General features: G+C 34.3%; 1 protein-coding gene across 1 annotated transcript in view; it reads left to right on the plus strand.

Moving 5' to 3' along the window:
* The window catches only part of LOC139991298 (F-box only protein 43), a 46,984-nt gene extending 31,404 nt beyond the window's left edge, over positions 1 to 15,580 (plus strand). Inside the window, exon 2 of the mRNA XM_072011252.1 lies at positions 15,230 to 15,580. Coding sequence (XP_071867353.1) covers positions 15,230 to 15,484 — 255 coding nt within the window. The 3' untranslated portion in view covers positions 15,485 to 15,580. The remainder of the gene's footprint in view (positions 1 to 15,229) is intronic.
* The last annotated feature ends 5,208 nt before the right edge of the window (positions 15,581 to 20,788 follow it).

Here is a 20,788-nt window from a genome sequence, read left to right on the forward strand (position 1 = left end):
AGTGGTATTGACAAAATCCGCAATCACTTAGTTTCCAACCAAATACACGTCATTTCACGATGAAAATTAATTTACTGTTAGCGTTAATGCTACATTATTGTAACAATGATTTACACAAAGAGTAGGAAAAACTGGATCCGTTTCATTAAATATCGTAACAATTTTAAATTAAATATTACAAGCAATATTTTTTTAAATCTTTTGTCTTTATGTCTTTTGTACATTTTGCCACAGAACGCGTATAGTAAATGCATAAAAATCCGCAATTTACGTAATTATTGCTGTCGATTGTCGATGCATCCAGCGTACTTTCAATAACGTAACAAAATTTTTCAATAACGCTTTTCGCACGTGATTCGTTCACGAATATTCGCTGCTGCTGCAACGATGTTTCGCTTACGTATTTAGCCATGGAGCACATTATTGGAAATTGCTCCGAATCGCAGAGCTGCATTCTTCTTTATCGAGAGTTCGTTGACCATAGCAAAACATTCCGTTAGGCAGCGCACTGCCCTTTGGTTCGGCGGTCTCTCCGGGTTGCCGAAAAGGAGGTACAGAAAAGAACCGCGTCGCTGGCGTCGCGTCGCGTCGGTGGCACCGAGTTCTCCCAGCCGCGGCCGCGTTGTTAACGAGCAACGAGAAAGCGACGAACGTGCTCGCTCAAGAATAAGAGAGACAGTGAGAAATAAAAGGAGAGGACAAGATTGATATTACCAAAAGTTAGAACGATGCGGACGCCGACCGAAAGAGAGAGACTGAGACAGGTCCTGTTGCCGGGCCCCTGTTGCTACGCGGTTACGGTGCATCGTGCTGAATTCGCAACGAGACTTTTTCGTGATTGCGTTGAATAATGTATGTGTAATAGACGCGTGGCCCTGGCTAGCAATGATTTTGACACTGTCAGAGACACCTTTCTACCACGAACGGTCTCTGTTTTGCGCAGGACGGATGGTGGCCTTGAGCAGGTCACGTCATCCGACAAGATATCATCCTGCATCCTGAATCTTGCCGATCGCTCGATCGATCGCTAACTGCGTACATTCGGCGCATTCTCCTCCGCTTCTCTTTGCTGGCTAGCTCGTTTCGCTCGACCTTTCCATTCCTTATTCGATAATTATTTTCAGCACGTTTCTCTTCTGAAATACTAAACATTTACAATAATCCCGTTTATACTTGCTTCTGTATTGTAATTTCGGGTTTTTAATGGGATTCAGTGAACATTATGTAAGTAAAATATTTGAAAAGTGATAATTTCGATAATATATCGTCGTCATTAAATAAATAACGTATCATCGACTTGGCTAGTAGTAGTAATAGGTTCTCTTTAATATATTACACACATATGTCAAACGTATATGTGACATATATGTAATGTAAAATTAAATGTGTGTGTGTGTATGTGTAACCGACTGCCACGATGTGTTATTAAAAAGAAAAGATAAAAAGGATTCGTTGGAATTCTAGGAAAAGGATGACGATGCACATATAAATACGCGTTATTTTATCGATAATTTCGAAAGCCACATCTAATCAAGTAATCAGTGAATTAATTACTTTGAATTTCTGTATTCGAAACTATATTAGAAGACGCCTCACAAAGATCATATTTTTTGTTTCTATCGATGTGAAAGTTTTCAAATTAATGTTTCCGAAGATGGAACAATTTTTGTATCTTCTTATATACTTTTTAAAGCTATAATTGCAACTAAATACAAAAAAAAATTGTAATTAGTAGCTAAACAGTAACGTTCTACATAAACGACTATACAGTAACGATATACATACGTATATGTATGTATACGCCTTTTATTAGAAATTGTTCAAATACTACAATCTGTCGCAAGTACACATTTTTAGATGTTTTCAAAGTTATACTAGATATTAAAATTGAAAATGCCTGAAATAGCAAATTTCCTTTTTATATAACTACCCAATGGTATTACGTATTACATATTGGAGTAAGGCATTTCACACACGCGTGAAATGTTTTTTTTTTTTTTTTTTTTTATAATGATATAAATGTTTATACGTGGTTTATGCTAAACAGCAAAATTTACTTGAGAATAGATAGAAATGTTTGAGGTCTCGTAGCCTGAATGAAGGAGCCGGTATCGTTTCATGGTTTTCCCGCCCGTTTGCGCACGCGTCTTCCTTGAAATCTCTTCAAGGCCAAGCAGATCTTAATGAATGGTAAAGAAATGTCTCATTGGCAGTCTGCCTTAGCCTCTTTGTATAGCGAAGGTAGGAAGAGACACAGCACACGTACAAAAAAGGAACGTGACAAAGTTTAATGACAAATGCTTTTATTTGAAAGGAGAAAAATCTTTTACTTTGTACGGTTATTTACGTTAATCAAAATTACAAACGTAACTTGTATCGAAAATTGAGTTTGTAAATGAAAGCTATAATTGATCCTATTACGAAAAGTCATCATATACATATAAGCCATCATATATATATATATACATACACATGCGTGTATAAATCATTTTGCGGCGGACCTCTAGGAAATTGGTTTGGAAACGAAAACAGAGTAACAGAAAGAAATGGCCATTAAGGTTGAAATCGCCCGCGGAACAATTGTTCCTGTGTGCGAAAAATTTCTTCTTCGTTACAATCCAGAGGGCACAGAGTCCATGGGGACAAAATAAGGAACGCCCCCGAAAAAAGAAAACTGCGCAAGCTTCGAGGAAAAAAGAGAGGAGGAAAGAGGAGGTAAGAGCAAAGTCGAAGGCAGAACTTTCGCGCTCTCACGTCCACGTGCTGCGTTGTTATTGTTGTTGTTGCCGTCTTCGTCTCCGATCTCATCGCGGTTGCTATCCCTTTCTACGTCTGCCTTGGTCTCTTTTTCTTTCTCCGTAGACGTTTCTCCGTCCTCTTTCTTCGAACGTGTTTCCTTTTCCGTTCTCCTATCTCTGTTCATCCTTGAGGCTTCTCTTTCTCCCCACCCTCTGACTGGCGTCACGAAAGGCGCGTTGGCGTCACATGGTGGGGATCCCGATTAACGGACTCTAATTGCATAGCAACAGTGAGGCCGAGATAATGATACATCTGACGTGCGTTGCCGGAGGGCATCTGGCCCACTTCGACCAAACGATCCCGGGCCCATGCATATACACGCCGTTTCTGCGTGTTTGCGTGCGCAAAACCCTCTTAACTCGCACGCAAACTCGCGTCTGGAAATACAAGCCCGCCAACTTTTGGCGCGAATCTCTCTGGAGAACCCTTCACCCAGCGATATTCTTCCAACTTTAGTCTCTCATCGTGCTTACGAACACGTACCATATGCATAAGACCGAGCTTGAATTTTGCTTCGTTACTACCTACACTTTGCATATTGTCCAACTAAATTTTCCCTTTTCTCTCTATTATTTTCTTTATAGGAACAAATATGAAAATTAGAGATTGGAAGAAAGATGGAAAACCATTACCATTACGATTTCCAACGTTCGTGAAATGTTCACGATGAAAACATAGTTTGCGCGTATGCGGCAAATGTATTTATGTATATGTAATATAAAAAATTAATAGGCAAGACAAGTATAATGCTACGAGGTAGATAGAAATTCATTACAAACCAAAGTGTTAATTGAAATTGTGCATACATATTAACATTATACATATTAAAAGATTGACTAACGCACGAATATCTTTAAATCATAATATCGCGCTAATGATAATTGAGACGATAAACGCTTGTTTCACAAGAGTAAGAAATGTCACAAAATTTTCTCTCCAATTATTTGAGCCTTTGAATTTGAATCCTTTTATTTGAGCAAGAAAGTAAAATTTTATCATCCGTTTGGTACCGTAATTCATTTCCTGTTTATTTAACACGAATATTTCATACAACTAGCCTTTTTTCATCGAATAGAGTAAATGATAATAAGGATACGAGATGCCGTCAAAAAATGAGCTTTTCCATATAAAATACGCAGATATTTTCGTAAGCGTGTCTTAAACGGTGCGACGCGGCGCGTCACGGCGCGTCACGGCGCGTCACGGCGCGGCACGGGCAGTAGTTCTTAAAAATCTTTTTATTCTTCATCCTCAAAGAGCAGCGAACATTTGGGTCTCTTTTGAACTCTCGCACGTACATTTCTACCTGCACATACAAAGTCATCGGCGGCTGTATACCTGTTCACGGTAGTGGTGTACCTTGGACCTTTTTGTCCCGGAACCCGGAGATATCCGTCCTTCTGGTCGGACACGGCTTCGATTGGCCTGAAAAAATTCTTCTTTTGCCTGATAGAAATCGTGCATTCGACGAAGAACCAAAGTAGATCGCATTACCGACTGCGTCAATCTTTATTTGTTCCAATGACCCGTTTCATATTTCTCTTCGAGCAATCACGTTTCAACTATGGCTTCTAACTGTTCTAATAAAAAGAAAAAGTTCGAATTTCATGCCGATATTTATATTCTAATACAAAGATCAATCAATAAATACGTAAAATATGTGAAAATGAAAATTCGTATTGGCAGGTTCTGTAGAAAGTGAAATTTAAAAACAATTAGAAAGGGCAATCTATTTTCATAAAATTATAATCTTATTATGTAATATATACCTCTTACTGATCTTCTGCGATATATTGGATAACTGTTTTATCCTGTTCAGCGCTGTTTCTTCGAGTATAGTGTCGTAGATCACATATAACATATGTAATTTCTTGCTTAACGAAGAACAAAATAGATAAACGATAGTGAGATTTTGTTTGATCTTTTGTTGGGTTCGTTGAGAAACGCCACTTGTTCGTTCGATTAGTTACGAATCTTTTTCTTCAATTGCTACATTTAATATCCAATTTGTCAGATTTAACGTTTCATTACCCGTTTGAAGAAAACTCGTAATAAATGACTCTTGTCTAATTCTGTCAAAATTTCTAGCAGAATGTGTTAATTTTCAAAAATGTTATAAAGTTTTCGTCCTACGCGATAGTCGTAGTAGCTAAGGCAACATAACAAATGAATAACTATCTTAACGAATCATCATGATCAAGCTTCAAAATTTTTAACGCGTATCTTTTAATTCTGGAAAAGGTAATTATTTAGTTAATTTTGAATAACTTTTTTGTTTTTGCAATCAATAAATTTTGTTTTTGCAATATATAAGAGAATATTGAGAATATTGGAAAATTCACGAAATTTAAAAGTATTAATTAAAAACACTTAACTGGTGTTAAATGCTGAATACGTGGAAATACTTAATCGATCGCTATAAAGAATAGGTAGGAGGCAATTTTGCCTGAGAACTACGTAGACCGAATGATACAGCTTGTTTGGTTACTAAGCGCGCGCGCCTGTTTCGAATGACCCGCTCAACGCGACCTCGAGACAATCTCTTAAATTTCGTCCGTCACTTTCGGCGGGAATCAGAACGTATGTATGTATGTATAATTCATTAGGATTGATAGGTGATCCGCCTATTAATCTGTTTTTCATAAAAACTGATGGGGTTTTAATTTTCTTTTTGAACGTTGATTTACGAAATTTTAAATTAAAGAATCTGCTTTAATTTAGCGTAGAAGGTTTATGAATGCTTCTAACTCTAAGGATAGTGAAAATATGCGGACGTTTGGAGAAATCACAAATCGGATATCGTAATATACATAACTCATTTCTGACGCAATTCTTTTTTTAACGTTTTTCGAATGCATTAAATTTTTTTCATACGACTTTCAGATTACTTTCGGTACCTATTAGTAAACATTTTAATTATTATTATTATTATACCTTATATCGTATAGTAATAACTATCGTATATCTATAATAAACATTTGTAATAAAACTTAGAAAACGTAAACAATTTTCAAAAAACTGTACGTATTAGTAGGTATAATATATATAGGAATTTTTAGGGCGATCAAGATTATCGCCTTCTTTAAAAATCGAGCAAAATTACGATAGCGATGCAAGACCTGGTGATTCTCCGCAAGTTTGTAAATTCTTCGACGTTGTTTGCAATGTTACACGTATATATATATATATATGCGTTGATGTTCTATTTGAAGACTCGTTATAAACGATCATCACTCATTGACACTGAGGCTTCCTTTGAGCGACCTTGACGCCTTTGGTATCTAGATGAATCGATTAACTAATTATAAACAATAAAAGAAAGAGAGTGAGAGAGAGAGAGTGTGTGTGTGTGGCGGAGCGGCAATAAAGCACATATCGCGAAGGACGAGGTCAAGGTACCTGTATTGTATGTCTATTGCCGATTATTTTCAGGGGTAATGAAACATAACAAGCCGCCTTTCTGCCATCGAACGATCGGTAGAATGCATATGTACCGCCTACATATTCAACTAGAAACTTTCGAACAGTATAAAGGATTAAAATACAAAGTTATTAATGACAATAATACATATTTAAACAAGGAAATACAGTATTATTTGCTAGAAAATATATCATCGTATACTTATTATATACGTATATGTATAGCGTTCGAGAAAACATAACTTGTTGTTGCTATGCCACTAACACATTTTAATCCAACCTTTAATTAGAATATCTTTTAAACTAACGATCGTTTGGCGTAAGTGGCTTAATAATCTTTTACAAGAAATGTCAAGCTAAATTGATTAATGAATTTACCGGGGAAAATATATGATTTCGGTAGGAAAATTAAATTTATCCTTTATATTCTACGCATCAATCTATAAAGGAACTGATCATATAGTATCTTTCTTGAAATCATTTAGTATTTGTCAAGTTATTGAGAAATGTAATCGCACAACGATCGAGGGTCTCGGTATTTTTTTTCACTGGGAAAAAGTATTCTTTTGAAGGTCCAGAAAACATCTGGTAGGCGGTACCTATATCCGAAGGCAACTATATCTTAAGTTAAGTCAAGTCAAGTCTTAAGTTATCGAAGGTGTTTGCATTGCAGATTTAATACCTCCTCTTCTGCACTTTCTTTCTTCGATGACTAAGACAAGGCTGATTTAATACTTTAATTTACCCTTTGAATAAATTTTTGAACGCTTCGTTCAATATTCGAATATTAATTCGTTTACCCCAATATTAATTAAACAATTTAATTACAACGCGAACAGCGTTCATGTTCTCCGAAACACGATTCATCAGAATTTGCCGAAATTTCATATACATGTCGATCAATTAAGAAGTTACGTTGATATACGTTATCGATTTGAAAATTTTATTACCTGGAATTTTACTGCGTTAAATTAACCGCTTAAATGTGAAACGATAGAAATACTCAAAGTACAATATTCGCTGTAATGTTTAATGAAAAAAATAAATGTCGAGGTTCTATCTTTTTGGTAGATATTTGAATTAGCATGCATAACATGGTATTGGCATTATTTTGTTATTGACGGAATTTAAACCTTGTTAAATATAAAAAAATATTTGTATCATTTTAAAATTATCTGATATTAATTTTTTAGTGCAGAGAAAGATTGCGCATCAAATAGAATCATTACGCACGCTATACTTTTTAAAAAAAATTTTTCAAATACTCGTATATTCGTATATTAACCTTGAATCTCAAACAGACGAGGAAAATTGTTTCTATCGGTGCGAAATTCGGAACGGTAGCGCGAAGGGTGAGATTAAGATCGTGATTTGTTCGAATTTAGGAACGGTAGGTGACAAAGAGAAGGCAGAATCCTGAACAACCGTAAACGAGGAAACATGCGTGCTGGTCGATAGGATTAAGTGAACCGGGATCTAATTTGATGACCGAATCAGAGCCCGAAACTCGATACGCTCCTAGCACGTTTAACGGGGATATTGAATTACCGGTGTATACACCTTAATTCAACGTGATAGGCGAAAAAACTGAGATAAGTGGTCCGAAATTTTGAAAGTCTCGGTTATGCCAATCTGCAGGTAGTAGATTTCTAAATTCATCGAAAAAGGTTTTTTTTTTTTTAATGATTACCGAGATCTCTTCTAAAACCAGTTGAAATCTAGGTATCGTAGGCATCGGTGCAAAACTTTTCACACTGAGAAAATAGTTACTTTTTACTCGTTTCATTGTGCGACGTTTCAAACGATGGTGTGCTGCAATAACAATATTGTAAATTTTACAGTACGTGTTACATTCAAAAATTAAATTTTGTATAATTATAGTTACACACGCGCGAAATACATACCTAATATAGAAATAGCAACATAAAAGATACGATAAATATTAATAACAATACATTGTAATTGTGTAACATAACATAGACGTTAGAGATATAACAAATTAGAAATTAGAAATATTTCATAAGATCAGAAGCAAACTAATATTTTTCAAAATCTTATTTTACTAAAAAAATATGTGGCTGCTTGATCATTAAGCGTTCAAAATAAAATTATATCGTTTGTCGCGTATTATTAATTTGTTTAACATTTTGTTAACATTCGTGACAGAACTATCAGCATAAGAATTGGCCTGAAACTATCAAAACTGCTACTTGTTTGCCTATCCGAAACATTAATATCTATTCTTACATTTTTCATTCGTTCTCCTACATTAATTCTACGATCTTTGTGATTTTATCTTGACATCTCTATTAATAATCGATTCTGCAATTCTTTAGGAATTGATAGCGAAGCGATAACAGAATCAAAAGGGGCAGGGGGGCTGCTGAAATGACTATTTAAATTGAAAACAGAACAATTAATAATTTGCTGTTTTACATTATACATATTTAATTGTTCTCCCGTTAATAATTTAAATACTTTTGAAATATTATTTTTATTATAAAAAAATAACGTCCCATCGTAAAGCGATAGCGATTGAAAATAAATTTAACACTTCAGCTTTGCGTATACGTATATATTCTTTGTACCGTATATGTTTTTGTATGTATGTATGTATGTATGTTTTTGTATGCATGTATTGTATATGTACATGTTATTATTTCTCTTAACTATGACAAGCGCAAAATAATTTTTTATTTAATTCGACGAATACTATTTGATTTAAGGAGGAGAACTTGGTAAAACATTTCTTATTCTTATACAAAATTGTTATACAAATTTCAAAATATTATCTTGTTTTTCTTATCGAAACTATTTTAGCATTTTCAATTAAATGGTTTGCAAATTAATTGTGGTAATAATATAGCATAGCTAATTTTCAAAAATGTGTCACGCTATTATTGTTTCAAGTGTGAGAGTGCCGCCAATTTCATTTAATGCGTGTAAAATTTATCAAGATATAAAGGTTCCGGTTTTAAACGGTTTAACACAGCGCTTGAAATTATCTCATGACTAATTAATTATCGCGGTCAATGACCAAGTGGAAACCATTGAGAGATTAGCGTATTAGTTATTTAATTACCGACTGTTTTATACAATTTTTCATATATCTGTTCTGTTTTACAGATATCCAAGACCAAACTAACAAAACGTCAAAACATAAAATTTGAATAATATTCGGAAAAGAAACAAGAAATTTTAATAACTTTATTAATTATATATAACGTATCTAGTGCAAACTAATTAGGTAGATGTAAAACGTGATGCTTTCACACTTTTTCAAAATTTCACTAAAATTTTCTTAAAATTTTCGTCGTATTTATTTATATAATAAACTCTTACATAAGAGGTTTTAAGTTATTCGGTATATTTAGAATTTTTTATTATTTAACATAAAGAGATAACTTTTTAACTGTTGAATAAGATTCACATTGCGTCTTTTATTTTACTTTGTTAATTATTTTATTATTACACACACACACACACACACATAATTTTACTTGATAATATCGAAATCAAAAAAAATTAAACACGAAAACTAATTTTCTTGAAATTTAATACAACTCGACAATAACGCGTATCTATTCTATAATGAAAAAAAAAAAAAAAAATGTAAACGCTAGAAATAGCATAGAGAACAATTTGTTCATCATAATCATTCGTGATGATCTTTATTCCGGAAGCGTAGAATTTGTCGTCCGCTGCATCCAGAATTTTCTCTATTTTCCTACGTTGTATCGCTACATTCTGTTAAACCTCTTATTGATCTTACTGTACTTTGTTAGCTACTTTATCGCTGGGAAGTTGAACGGACAGTCTAGTCCTAACCTCAAGAATATACTCGATACATCATGATTTTCGAAGAAAAACTAACACAAACAGTTGTGATCGAATACAATGACATGCTTGATCTTCGTTTCAACATTGTGCTGGCGTGGCGCGGTACGGCGCGGCGCGATGCCTGCGTAGTCAAGAATTTTTTATCTTCGTTCCATGAAGTTTCAGGGCGGTACTGTGTAACATTGTGTGGGTCTATTCCCACATGCCCTTTTTTTCCATGGTTATCTACGCGGTAGAACGAAGATTTTTCGGTTCGGTCGGTCGTTATGTATAACTGTTCTCACTGACAAGATTTATCTCTCTTCGAGAAGTTTACACCGATATATTAGAACATTTCAACGTTATATTTCAAATATTCTAACGGATAAGTATCAGAATGTATTAGGATTGTAGGGACAGTTGTTAAGCCTGCCACGTTTTTCCACTTTCGACTCAATTATTTATATATTTCTAACGTTAAAAGATATCTCTCCTTTGGGCAAAATGTGATAAAATATGTTAAACATCCTCTTAAATTTTTACATTATAAATCCTCTTTATTTGCTAAAATAATAGAATAAAACTTGTTTTTTATTACTTTGTTATATCAGCGTTCATAAAATTGTATCATAACATTCCTCATCGCCCGAACTTTGGTAATTACATACGTACATTTATTCGCTTTATCTGAACTTGTAATGTTGTTTCCTACTACAAAAGTTTCATGCTACATTCCTGGCAACCTTCACGTTTACCATCTTATTATTGTGATCCGCAATGTTAATTGCTTTGTAGATTCTTCATTTTTTATAAGTACTTTGTGTTTTTTGAACAATTTTTTGCAAATTTGCACGGTGTGCCGCGAGGTACAGTTATTCACAGAATTAAGCGCATAATTATACATGCATACTCATACATATAAAGTCAGTCACTATTTTATGTAGCTTCCTTTATTAAAAAAAAAAAAAAAAAGAAAAAAAATATTCAAATCTCTTCATTATAACGGTGTTACTACATATTGTACATGTGTATGACTAATCTTCTGGTAGTGAAATAATGAGTATTTCATTTCAATTTATTTTATTAATCGTTCATTACAATATATATATATATATATATATTCATACTGTACTATTAATATATATTACTGTATATATTTCTGCCATCCTCTCGATATCCGCTTAAAGAATTATCGATACAGTTATTAGTTATAACTTATAGATATATATTAATGTTAGTTATTCGTAGATTAATATTAAAACACATTGTAAATTTATCGCCTATTTTTAAAAGGAGAACAAAAAATTCGAACGTATGATTATACGAGGTTATTCCCTCCTTTCACTGTTTCATTATAATAAAAATACTTTTATTACGAAATGACACAAGAGTTGGAAAATGAAAAAAGGTGGACTGATCGTATTTGTCTCGCGTGATCTTCATCCGTATTCCTGGTAATTGTCACGTTCTACGTACATATGTAAGAGTACGCTCAATTTTGTGTAATTAAGTATACAAAATTCCTCGTTCCCTACATTCTACGACAGTCTACGCTATTGCTCTCGGAGAAGTATACTTCGTTTGGGTTGCAGGAAGTGCGTACGGTCTACACTGGGGGGGATATTTAGGGTCCGTTGCGTTACGACATCGCTTTTCGTAGATACACACTACACATTGTTGCGCCAGCTGGCTGCTATATTGTGAGGAAAGGGCTTGTGGTAGAGCGTAGAGCGTAGAGAAACCCTACCGTCATTTTCTACATTTCGAACCCAACTGCCACAGTCAGTAGACGTTTCTACCGCCCGCCTCTGATGGGAGAAAATATTACCACGCTTTCAAATTTTAAACTCGTACGATCCTTTCCGTAGAAACCGTATCCTCCAATTAGTTTCTCCATTTCTCCATTTTACAATGGTGTCGTCGTTCACCAGCAATTTCTTCACGATACACATTCAAAAAGAACGTTTTTGTTAAACGTAGAGACTATCGATAAAAAGAAGATACGTACTTTGTAGACTTTTGTCCGACTTCAGACGTGGATCTAAAGTTTTCCTTTACTTATAAAGAGAAAAACTTAAATAATCGTTTTCTCTAATCTGAATAAAATTTAACGAGTAATAATTATTATAAATAAAATGATCTGATACTAGTATAGACAACGTGCATATATAAAATGATATAATCGTAATTTATTATGCTCATTTTGAAAATAATTTGATATTATAAATTTCATTTCTTAATAACTTTTTAATAATTCTTTCAACGATTTAGTTAACGCTATCAAATGAAATAATAATAAGTTTTGGGTATTATATATTAGATTTTGCATATAGATATTTGAATTAGAAGCAACGAATCTAGAATATTGTATAACATATGTAACAATACACCTGTACTTAACTAGGAAATTCAAACAATTTAGTTAAATTTTAGTATCATTGATGACATTTTCATATAATATTGTCACAAAATTTTGAAAGTGATGTTTTTTGAAAATTTCTCAATTTATAAGCTATAAATAAGATACCGTACGAATTATTTATAAATTACAAATAAAATAAAAGTAAACGATTCATTGATGTAATATAATTCATCCATGTCTATGAGAGCTTTTGGTCTGGTAACGAAATAAGGAGGAGATAACATCGCATGCATACTTACATATGGTGATCTGTGTCCTAACTTGCGTGGTCCACTTCTTTCCCGCCAGAAATTCTAGCGCCATCGTTTTCATGCTACGTAGTTTCGGATTCGTCCGGACTGCTCGGAATCCGCTCGGACTCCGCTCGGACTCCGCTCGGAATCCGCTCGGATTCCGCTCGGTTGCTAGGCAAGGACATTCGAATAGCTCACATTTATTGCTAGTTGTAAATGAGTGCGATGTTTCATTGCATCGAAGAGAAGGGAACGTAAGATGTTCGTTTGATAACCTTCGATTTTGTTCTCGCATACTCGATTGCTTAAATTTTCTCACGCATTTTCTGCCGCGCTAATTAGCAATGCACGACAGACGCTCGGTAGCTCGCTTTGACAACGCTGTTTGTTGTGTTCGTGACGTGACGCTATGCTGAATTGTAAACGCATGCAATCCATGCGCTCCTTTATCATGAATGGCTGCTTGCTCGTAAAAATGTCATTGCTTTTCTACTTGTTTTTTTTTTTTTTTTTTTATCGTTCATAAGCTTTATGATCGTTATAATGTTTCGATTAACTTTGATACATCGAAGCAGATTATTCGTAATCTTAATCTTTCCGTACTATAATGGATAATTTGAAGTATTCGGTCTTCTTTCCGTAGATATCAATTCTCCTGATTTTATTATTTCAATATTTATACTAAAGACTTATAGCTAAAGCTTTTGTTAATACAATAAAATGCAATTTTATCGGAATTTTATTATATTTCTATATGTATATAAAGGAATATCTAAAGGAAAAAGCTGTTGTAAGTGAGTGAAAAAATGATTCGGATTAAGAATCTTTATCAAAGTTTCCTATAAAAGTACAGTCGTTGATGTTCCTGTTTATTTTGCATGTTGAAATTTAAAAGTTGTCGCTATCCTTCGAGTTGTGATAGCTTGCGAAAATGCACACGTGGAAGAGTCTAAGAATCTTCTTGTAGTCTTCGTGTTAGGATACAGCTCGGCGCTCCTTTCACTTTGCGTTATTGCAATATGTTATCCTGACGCGAACAGGTGCAACCTGACGTAACTATACCGATTAATTAGTGTTCCAGATGAAAGCAGCTAGAACCTGACAACTCTGTCTTTTCCTCTAATTACTTTACATTTTTGGCAATTAAGTAAATAGGAAATACCAACTGCATTATCTAAAAATAGATAAGAGACACTTGAGATAATACATATAGGACGAGACTAATGGATCTTTTTCACACTTGGACCATTAACCACTTTTATTTATTTATTTATTTATTTTTTTTTTTTTTACTAAAATGTAACATCTCGTTGGTTTTAACGATAATAAGCAACGATGAAAATATATTTTCCATGGTGCAAGCCTATTTTTATTGAAATTGCACGAAACATGTTTCTATCACGCTAGGTAAATTAGCATACTTTCTTTCTTATTATTTATATTATTTCTTTTAACATGTTTTGGTGACAAACGAAAATTAAGAATTTTGTACAACTTTTAAATTCAAGCAATACTAGAATATCGAAACGAAGGAAAGTAGCTATCACTACCGAATGTTTACCACTTTCTTTCGATATATTTCGTTAAAGAAATTGAGAAAGAAAAATTGACAAAGGTTTCTTTGATTAACGAAAACTAGGTGTTCAATGTTTCTTTGATATCATCATATTTTGTTCGTTAAACGCATTAATACAGTTTTCTATAAATATACTTATATATTTTATTTTATTTTATGAGCAGAATTTTAACGTTGGCGATATTCCTAGTATCGACAACGTACTTTTTCTGCTAAATGTTATCCGATAAGTTGAAATTACCTTTCGACACGTATATACATATTTCCTATAAAGAGAATGCAATTTGAAAATACCCTTAGCGTCGTATCATCGTTCTACCGACCAGTGTCGATAAAGTATGAATCTACTACTTTCATAGTTCTTTGGTAACCTGTGTGTGTTACCATCCGTGATCGTTTTATCGTTGTTCGTAATACGAAACTTACCTACAGAACATACATATATGTATCATGCACACGTACGTATGTACGTAGACACATTTTCTATTTTATCATTTCCGAATAACGCGTTACGTTCCTTAATATTACATATTATATTTTATATTTTTTCTATCGTCACCAGTATAGTAACGTATTGCCTCTAGAAGATTTTTCATACCTGATGCGTGCCTCTTTATTCTATATACATTGTATACATACGTTGCAAGGAATTGTTAAAAATTTGCTACGCTATTAAACGTATCGATATCAGTGAATACAGAATTTTCACAAATAAACGTATAACTTCGTGCTATTTAGAATTCTACGGTTACTTTCAGAATAAATAAACTAGAAAGAAAACAGATACTTACGAAGAATTGAATTCTCGAATATACCTCCTAGATATGGAACAAGAATATGCAAACGTACATATAAGAAAAACCTGATATTTATAATTAATAAATAAATGTAAATTAATATAATGATATGATTATAAATTAGAAATAATTTTAATAATTATCGTTATATGTTTGTTAATAGGCCAGTCGTACACTCGCACCCTGGGAACATTTGTTACCTTGCCCGAGGTGTTCGTTTCCCTGTCACGTGGACGGCGAGAAAAACGTGGGAACATGTTCGAGGCAAAGTTGCTCCATGGAATTTTGCACCTTCTGTTCATCGAGGCCACACACTGGTCCTTGTAAAACACCGCTATTAGCCACACCGACCAAGAGGAATAAACGGCGACTGATCATTGGCTCGAGACAGAGTAAACGAAACCTCAGGAGATTATGAGCGCTTTCGTTGGAAAACGTGGTCGATCGTCGGGTGTGTCTTATTAGACGAATTTCACCCCAAAAGGAAAGAAAAAAAAGAAAAGAAAAAAGAATATAAGGAAAAAAGGAAAAGAAATCATAACGCATCTTTTGACGAAAATTAAATTATAATCTTGTTGCACAGTGCGAGCGCGCGCGTGTCGAGAATTGCGAGAAATATTATATTTGGGGATTATTTAACTGCTGCGACACGTAGTATTTTAAAAATCTAAGTGGTTCGCAACCAAAAGAAAGGATCGATTACACCGTGTGTTTAAAACGTGTGAAACTTATCCGTATTTTACGAAATTTTAAAGAGACTTGAAACTTGTGATTTGTGAATCGTAAAAAAAGATGGGATATTAATGTTAGTATATTATGGATACACATACATACATACACACGCACACACAAATCGTTACACTTTATTTTTATAAATCAGAGGGATAGCCATTCAAATCATTCCCCTTTTATAACTTTTCTCGCTTCCGAATCACTTGCGATATTCGTTTAATCAGACAAGCAAATGGAGGAGAGAGCAAGAGCTAACAAACTCTCGGTTACTAAACGGTCCATCGACGTAAAAGCCACGTAAGATACGCCTTTTGGATCGTTATTGATTCCGCGGTGAGTTAGCGGCAAGTCTATGAAATTTTAAAACGCGGTCTCACGAAGTTGTTAAATTTAAACTCAGCAAATTGAATATCGCCCGTTTAAGAATCATAAATTCGCGATGTGATTGAGTTTTAGCTGCTGTGCGATTAACTCGACTTTTACGTGGCTCTTAAATTACATAATTGAGTGGAAGAGGAGATTCGACGTATCCCTGGATGTTTTGCTTGGTGAGGCGGAGAAGATAGACGGGACCGTGGATCGCCGATTAACAATACGGATAAGAAATACAGCAAGAGAGAAAAAAGAAAATACATACGAGGAAAGAATATAAGAACCGAGTCGTAAAACTTTTAAGGGCATGAGCCGACGCTTCGCGTCGACCACTTTTTACTCGGTTAAAGGCATCGTGTGTCGCGACTTAATGAAGCCAGTAAAGGGAAGACGGTTGGTTAGAAACCAAGTTGCACTCTTTTCGCCCGACTGATTTTTTTCCATCGCGCGAACGCTCTCTCGCGATACGATAACCGTCGACATATAGCGCAAGAGCGTCTTCTCTAGAACGCGTACATACCAGCTTTCGACTTTTCTACGAATTGCCTTATTAATTAACCGGTTGCGCGTTTTCTCTGCCCCTTTCGCCGTAGTCTACAGAGTTTCGTTCGTGACGTATATCGCTAACAAAAAGAATATAACCGAATCAAGGTAAGAACGCCAATTAAAGCGGATCGCCGAAAGAAGGATGTGGCCAACCGCTAAATTGTAATAAAGCGAAACGTTGCCGCTAAATGTTGCCGGAATGTTAACGCGCGAAAAAATGAAACTGAATTTGTTCGTGTCTTGTGTTTTTTAAATATTTATCGACTCGATGAAAGGGGGCGGGATTATTTTCATTTTAATACCCTGACCAAATATATCTATGTTTTTATGCTTTTATCGCGAACAATAATCCGTTAAGAGAGTACAACGCGTTTGTCCGCGAAAAGACGAAAAGACAAGCATCTCGATTGATTAAATTATTTGTTCGTCTCTCGATGTTTGTCAATGTTTTTATCTTGGTAATGTTATTAGATAAATTGAAAACATTGAAATACGTTCGTCAGGCAGGAAAAAAATTCGTCTCTAGTTTTTTAAACTTTATCCATGGCTAAGTTGCAAAGCGATATATAGCAGCCGGAAATTATTGACTAATTTTTAGTAAAATGTATCTCGTGCAATTTAATCCCGTCTTACCTTACTGTTCGTCGAATCGTAATCCCTCGATGGCGGCGCACGTTCTTTCTCTCTTATCGCTTACTCTCCTCCTAAGATGCGATTCTCTCTCCAAAGAGAACAAGGAAATGTTTTGTCTCGCGTGTGTACGTATTGCTGCTAGTCTTATAAAATACGAGGTCAAAAAAGGATTGCCATGACTCGTAAAAAGGGTCGCTCAAAAAGTATTATTGAAGTATGTATGTAGCTATAGGAATAGTAAGATAACAAGTTGTGTGAGTCAAGTATCGGGGGATAAAGAAGAGCGGTAATGACGAAACCTTCTCGACGACGGAGACTTACCTTTGATCCTTTATCGATTGTAATTTACCATATCTGTATAAACATTCTCGTTTTTACATCTCGATAATAGCGTTTAGCACTATGAATGATCGCGTGACAAAGATCTGCTAGCATCAAACCAACTTGAAAGTATTATTTTTATATCAATGGTATTGGCCTACGATCCATGGAATATTTTGAACAAAAATTAATGGTTGGTTCAGACAGGATTGAATAGTTTACGGTTAACTAGCAGCGATTGAAGTCGAATTTACGCTGTTTCATTCTGGATGATCTTCAAGAAAAACGGATAGTTCTTTAAGAAAAGAAAAGAAAAGGAAAGAAAAAAGAAAAAGAGCAACATCGCTTTTATCCTCGTTTCGTCTGCAGCGATTATCCACATTAAAACAGTGTAAATTCGGCTTTATTTGCTAGTTGACTGTAAACTACTACTCAATAATCGTGTCTGAGCGCGGGCGGTCTCTTTCAATCCGTACCAACGTAAATTCGCGTACATATGCAGACAAGTGATCATCAAGTAACCGTCTTTTTTTTTTTCTTCTTTTTCTTTTTCTTTCTTTTTTTTTTCTTTTTTTTTTTTTGTTCTCTGTGCTACGAATAGAGTCGATTTAAATATCGAGCGAATGAGACAGACCGATGATAATACCGATAAACCGGCAATGTACATGTATATGTATATGCATATGCAGTATGTATGATTCTTCTTGTGACGCAAAATTGTACTGATCGTGATTGACTCCGTCTGTTAGAATCTCAGGTTTGATTTCCTCCAGTTCCAGCGGGTACAATCTCCTTGTAAACGAAGTTTTCGTCAATATTACGCTCAGGGTTTCAACATTCGAACCGGTACAAAAAACGAGGATACACTTTTGTGCCATTATGTAATTTACGCCATAAGAATTGCCATAACGTATGTTTTTTTTCTTTCTTCTTTTTTAAATTATTATTCGCCCTTCTTGGGAGCCATACTTTATTTTTTACATTGTTCGTAGTGTTCTAGTATGCCATATCGATTCTTTGTACGTCCGTTTTAATGTTCGAATCAAACGTCAGTTTATTTTATTTAATATTTGTTCCCTTCTCTTTGTTCGTTCGAACGTTATTTTTGTACCGGTGTATGCTGGATCGCGAAAGACTGCATGTAAATAACCAGCGCATAGTAATATATTCGTATTCGGTTGAATTTCGTGATCGATACATAAATTTCGTTTTTAATCGCTCTCTTCCGATAAAAGAAATAAACATTTCTTTTAATCCGATATCTCTGTGAACCCATGACATATATGTATGTATATATAATTTATAATAAGCTATTTTCTCTATTTTATTTATTTTCTATACGATCAATTGGCTGTCAAAAGGATAAAGAACAGAGAATATTTTATCGAAATTGATACCCCCCGATATGTACGAAGAATTCATTTAATCGTATCGCGTTCCATATGCTATATCGTGTCGTCGAATCTTTGATCGAACTTAACGTTAACCAAATGAAATTGTATATTAAGTTTATTACTAATAAAACGAGTATCGCGATATCGATCACGAAATCTCTACTTTGTAAACAGAAAACGAAAGATTTATTATAGTATGACTCTTTAAGTAAAAATCCAAATAATTTCTATGAAATGTCGTAAAATGATCCTGTGTTTCGTTATTTTCATATATGCATTCAGTCCCGTATCGTTTTGTCTATGTATGTAAATGTTCTCTATTTATTACAGGAACAAATAATATGTATATATAGAAACTTATGCCGTGAATTTGGAACATAAGTGGTGCGCCAAAATATCACAACTTTTATTTTAATTAGCAAAGCGTGTATAGCTAATTTATTAAAAATTTTATTAACATCGATTAGTAATCGACTGAAATTAAATATTTTTATTCTTCGTGGTAAATATTTTTTAATTATGATACAGACGACTTGTTGTTACGTTCTTCGAAGGAATTTTAATTTTATCGACAATTTTAGAAAAATTTTATTGTCGCTTGTCGTATTATCGTTTTAAATTCATTTCATGTTGTATCATCGAAAGTTTTTACCGAATGTAAGAGTAAACAGTGGAAAGCAAATTGTCGTTTCCGTTCTGATTCCTTGATTCAGTAAAACAGTGTTGTTTCACGGATGTTGAAATGTTCTACGAGATTGAGACCAAATTAGCATAGTATACTTGAGGAAGCAAATATTTTATTAAGGAAATACGAAAAATTAATTGTTCATTGTCTGCAAAACAAATTATTAGACACTCGATGGTCTTATTTAATGTATGACAAACCTTTAGTCTTTTATCATTACCTAATGAAGCGTTTCTAGACATAGATTCCTATAAACGTGTTTTCTGTGTTGGATTTTTCCAACACGCTATATACCTCCGGATATTTTTTGATACCGTATTTTCAACCACTATTCCTAAAATACGAAAAGAAGAAAATATAATCGATATAAAGACACGTGTATCGTTTAATACGAATATTTGCATTTTGAACGAGATCGAGATGCGATGATCAGATACATACATATATAGTAGTACATAAGATGGATCATTAGTACGTTACACTGTATACGATATGTTAATGTAATAAGGAAAAGAAAAATGGAAAGACAAGCATATGAAAAGGCATTACATAGAAAATTGGGAAATTACTTAGTGGGGAAGAACGTTATTGTTTAGATACTTCTTCAATAATTCACGGCATTCAAGTATCGTCTCTTGAACTATTTCTTCAATTACTTGGTCGTAATTTCCTTTGCATAACAGATTAAATAAAGATAACGACGGATCATTTTAAAACAGCGTGGGTACAGCGAGCACGCACGACATTTCTGTGATATAGGACAATACCATTCCAGTGTACATAGCGTCTTTAATCTTTAGATGATCATTAATACGCTCAAAGACTTAATCAAAAGCTCGAATGTATTGTACATATTGTTAGTAGCGTTCTAGGTCGAGCAATGGAAATGCTATTTTATAGTTATTTACATAATATTTTGCGTACTGTCGCCTCGAAAGCCGTAGAAATCGATTGGTAAAAGATATACAAGATGTAAAGTTCAGTGCGTTTGAGGTCGAGCTAGAAGGATGCCAAAATTTTCGCGAACGAGGCTGCAGGA

This window comes from Bombus fervidus, chromosome 10 (genome assembly GCF_041682495.2).
Source record: "Bombus fervidus isolate BK054 chromosome 10, iyBomFerv1, whole genome shotgun sequence".
In the NCBI taxonomy this organism is placed as follows: domain Eukaryota; kingdom Metazoa; phylum Arthropoda; class Insecta; order Hymenoptera; family Apidae; genus Bombus; species Bombus fervidus.